Here is a 4211-nt window from a genome sequence, read left to right as displayed (position 1 = left end):
AGCCCATCATAGAGACCAGCGCCCATTGGCGGGGGGAGCTGGAGCTGTAAAAGAGTCCGGGACAGGCTGGAACTGGGTGCTGGGTCTGAAGGGCAGCAGCACTACACTGCACCACAGCTGCACCCTTCTGAGCCCATCTCTGCCCTCCTCCACAGTGGGGTGACAGCATGGCTCCCTGGCTTCTCTGTCCCCATCCCGTACCTCAGCAGGCACTGTCAGCACGTCTGTTACTGCTGGTAGGATCTCTTCTCCCTTCAGCTGCAAGGCCACCCCGTGCTGACTAAGCTGAGCCAGGAGGAATGCTGCAGCACCCTGTGGGACAGGGAAAGCTCAGCACCTTTGGGACTTTCTCATCTGCTTGGTCAGTATTGACTCTTCATCCCTTGGCCTCATCCCACCCTGAGTGAGCAACAGTAAGGTCCAAATGGGATGTAGGGCTCTGCAGGGCTCTCAGTGGTGTCTCTGGCAGGGTGGGCAGCTTACCACAAGGCTGATGACAGGAGATTCAGTGATGAGATCCACAGCCAGGGTAACCACCTCCTCAAGCCTGAAATGCAGGGACCAGGAGAGAAGCACTGTGTTCCCACAGCTTCACATCGTGCAGAGCAGCAGCATTCAAATACCCACAGGGCTGGGAAGCAGCCACCTGGCAGGAGGAGCCCTGGTTTACAGCACCTCCTTCTCCACACTGGGTCCTCACTGCATCCCCAGCATCCACTCACAATGCCTAGCACTCTGCTGGTGTGTGTGGATCAGAGGGATCAGCAGGAGCAGGAGCCCAGCTCTGGGCAGGGTGTGGGACAGAGGGCTGTTCAGGGCAGGGCATGTTCCTCTCCTACCCAAGAGCAAAAGTGGGTGCTTACCTGGGAGAGGAGGCTTGAAGCTGCCAGGTGAGCAGGGCCAGCAGGTACAAAGAGGCCTCACAGGCTGCCTCCTTGGCCACCTCCACCATGGGGACCTGCCAAGGTTGCAGAAGTCACAGAAGGATAGCAAGGATACAAGGGGAGGAGGGGTGTTTCTGGGCCCTGGAGAACTGTACTCTCCAGATAAAGCTCCCCTAAAGTCTTCTCCCCAAATGTTCTCCAGATCAATCCAAACAGTGCTCAGAGGAATGTGACCTGCTTGCCCACACTCCTACCCCATCACTGGGGCTGTGGTAAGTCCTACCTCAGCCTTCAAGAGCTGCAGAAGGGAACCCCACAGTTGTTGGCTCCTTCCCAGGTGCTGGCACAGATTCAGGCAGGCATGGCAGCCAGCATAGAGGATCTGTGAGGCAGAGAGGAGATGTGCACACCAGCCCCAGGGGAGAGGGACACGGTGACCAGGCCCACTCCAGTCATACCTCATGGCTACCACGGGATCATTTATTCAAAAACTGGCACCAGAGAGATAGTGAGTCGCTGGGGGCTGAGCCCACAGTTCCCCCCTTCCCCATGCTCCTAATTCCAGAGCAAAGGTCCAGGCTCCTCTGGGCACAGCCAGATAAAAGAATGGGGCCCTTACCTTCAGCACGTTCAAGGAGCAGCTTGTGTGCTCCAGTCTCCCCAGCAGTCTCTCAAGCTGCTGGCTCTCTCCTTCCATAAGCTTTTCAGCTACCACCTGAGCAACCTGCAGAAATCAGCCTGTTTTGCACCCTGGGCACCTGATGCACCGCACAGACTTAAGGAGTTTAATCCTAGCAACAAATTAATGAAAGAAAGCATCTGCTTCCTATATGTTGCCTTTGTTTACAAAGGGATGCCCACCTGCCATGACCCAGCATGGCTTTGACACACAGTCCCAGAGCTGAAATGAGCAACATGAGATTCCTCCTCTGCTTCCCTCCTTGTTGACTCAGCTGAGTTAAAGGGTCAAATGTAAATCTGTAGCTGTTTTCCCTTTTATTGTCTATTCAGTTTCAGATTTCCTACAGTTTCTATCACTGTCTCGTAAGAATTCTTCATGTCTTCTCTGAATTGCATTGTTCTTTACTTAGCCCATCTCACAATTCAGCTCCTAAGTTTGAGTCTCTTAACTGATTTAAGAATCCTTAGATTCCTAAAGCTCAGCTGTTGGATGGGGAGGAGTAGCTGCCAAATGCCAGCCCTGCAGCCACCAAAGCCAGAGGGTCCCAGCCCTCCATTTTACTGCTGAGAAAGATCCTCTTGGAAAGGGCTGCTGCCCCTGTGGGGATCACACCTCCTCACCCTGGTCTGACCTGCTGCTTGGCTTCCCGACAGCTGTTCCTCTCCAGGGGCATGCTGCAGGCAGCAGCCAGTGCAGCCGTGAAGAGGTCTGTCACATGTGGGCTCTGGTCATGGGCTGACTTGGCCTCCAATGCTGCACCTGCACAGGGACAGAGCTTGGGAGCCATGTGCTAAGGGTGCTGAGGGGCAGCAGGATGGGGTTGGAGGTCAAGAGGAAAAGTCAGGCTTGTGACATGAGGAAGGTAAGTTCTGGGATTGAGGGAGAGGAGAACACTAGTTAGCAGGGGTCTGGGCAGAGGTCTTCTGCCACTTCCTCTGGCCAACAGCTCTGCAATGGCAGTCAATGTTCTGATGGAGCCCAAGTGCAGGAGGGAGAGGGAAAACCCCAGGAAGAGGTGGCAAGCTGCTACCACTGCTACCTTGCAGAGCAGGCTGCTCTGAGATGGATCCCTGAACGAGTCTGGTCAGCAGGGACTGATGCTTCTCTCGCAGGCTGGTGTAGAAGGGTGCAGAGACAGAGGGGTCTGTCATGTCCAGGCTCTCACAAAGCTGCATGAAGCACTAGGGGAGACACAGAGGTTGCCATCACTGCAGACTGAGTGTGGGAGGAGAGAGAAAGACAATGTGGGATGAGGTCATGGGAGGACAGCAGAGATTGGAGGACTTGTGCTGGATCTTCAGGGACCTCCAAGTGTCCTCTCCAGCCAGGTTACTGTATGGGACACACATATGGCTGCATACTGCTGAAGTGAAGGGTACGCATGGAGGCACATGTCCCTCCTCACTTCTGTCACAGCCCGGCAGAGCATGCCCAACAACTATCTGCTCTTGCTTCCTCTGGCTCTGAAACATGCAGCTGGGAAACAAAGGCTAAAAGCAAGATACCAAAAGCAAGCCTGTACATGGCTCCTGCCAGAGTCACATGTGAATCATACTCCAATGCTGAGAGCCCACTGTGCCCACCCGGCACAATCCCAGCAGCAGAGCTTTCAGCAGCAGAGCCAGAGGCACACACCTGTCAAAGAGACAATGCCTGGCCATGGGGCCATTTGTGCCAGGGTGCATGCCCGGGTGCATGCCAGGGACTGCACCTGCCATTGGCTTGGCCAGTAAAGCCATGCCAGAATGGTAGAGACAGGGAAGGTGCCCACTCAGAGACCTCCTTTTTTTATGTGATCCCTGCTAAAAATACCCAGTGAGTGAGAGCCTGCCCTGATGAGAATGCATCAGACCCCACGGCTAGGAGAAGTGTCCTCAGCCTGCGTTCCCTTGACCTACACAGCCAACCCCATAGCTTCTGTCCACGGAGGAGAGGGTGGGGAGGAGGGAGATGGGGGCACCATTACCAGGAGACTTTGCTGGCAGAGTCTCATCTCACTGTCGACTGGCTCAGCCAGCAGCTCCGGCAGCAGGGCCAGGAAGTAGTCAGCACTCTCCCAGAAGGTCTGCAGGCTGGGGGAGGCAGCAGGAGCAGATGAAAGCAGAGAAACATGCCCACTGGCTGATGAGGACAGGATCTGGCCAGCCCCATATAGCCCTGGCTAATGGAGCTGGCAGCACACACTGCCACTGTGAGCTGCTGGCAGCAGGTGGCACAACTGGACTCATAAGCTGTACCTTCTGCTTAATTAGTCCCACTCAAGGAAAGTTTTCGTCTATAAGCACAGTGATGTGGCATGAAACACTTAGTCCATGATGCTTCTCCGCAGAGACAACTCCAGCTGCAGAGTATGAACACCACCCTCCCACCTACTGCCAGGTACCCAAAGTGGTCACAAAAGACCTCAATGCATAGAAAGTTGTCCCTACCTGTCCTTTTTGCCACTCTCTTCCAGGCTGCATTCACTGCTGAAATAAACCACGGTCACCATGAGGAGATCTGTCAGCACTGCAATACACCAGGGCTGCTGCAGGATCCAGAAAGAAACCGCAAATGGGGATTGATTGCTGGCCATCCCTCCACCACTGCAACAGGATCCTTCCCTGCCAGAGCCACCCCCTTCTCAAGGGTGCCTGGAAGAGGCA

General features: G+C 54.9%; 1 protein-coding gene across 1 annotated transcript in view; it reads right to left on the bottom strand.

Moving 5' to 3' along the window:
* Window positions 1-4211, bottom strand: part of STK36 (serine/threonine kinase 36) — a gene marked incomplete at its 3' end in the record, with an annotated part of 12628 nt that overhangs the window by 3249 nt on the left and 5168 nt on the right. The window contains 10 exon segments of the mRNA XM_009085181.1: window positions 1-44; window positions 202-312; window positions 484-547; window positions 864-958; window positions 1168-1266; window positions 1504-1608; window positions 2198-2325; window positions 2606-2747; window positions 3533-3638; window positions 3996-4093. The exon segment at window positions 1-44 is cut by the window's left edge and continues 29 nt beyond it. Of these exon segments, the coding sequence (XP_009083429.1) occupies window positions 1-44; window positions 202-312; window positions 484-547; window positions 864-958; window positions 1168-1266; window positions 1504-1608; window positions 2198-2325; window positions 2606-2747; window positions 3533-3638; window positions 3996-4093 (992 nt within the window).

This window comes from Acanthisitta chloris, unplaced genomic scaffold (genome assembly GCF_000695815.1).
Source record: "Acanthisitta chloris isolate BGI_N310 unplaced genomic scaffold, ASM69581v1 scaffold5442, whole genome shotgun sequence".
NCBI lineage: Eukaryota > Metazoa > Chordata > Aves > Passeriformes > Acanthisittidae > Acanthisitta > Acanthisitta chloris.
The sequence above is the reverse complement of the archived record's forward strand: the minus strand, read 5'-3'. Positions and strand labels throughout refer to the sequence as shown.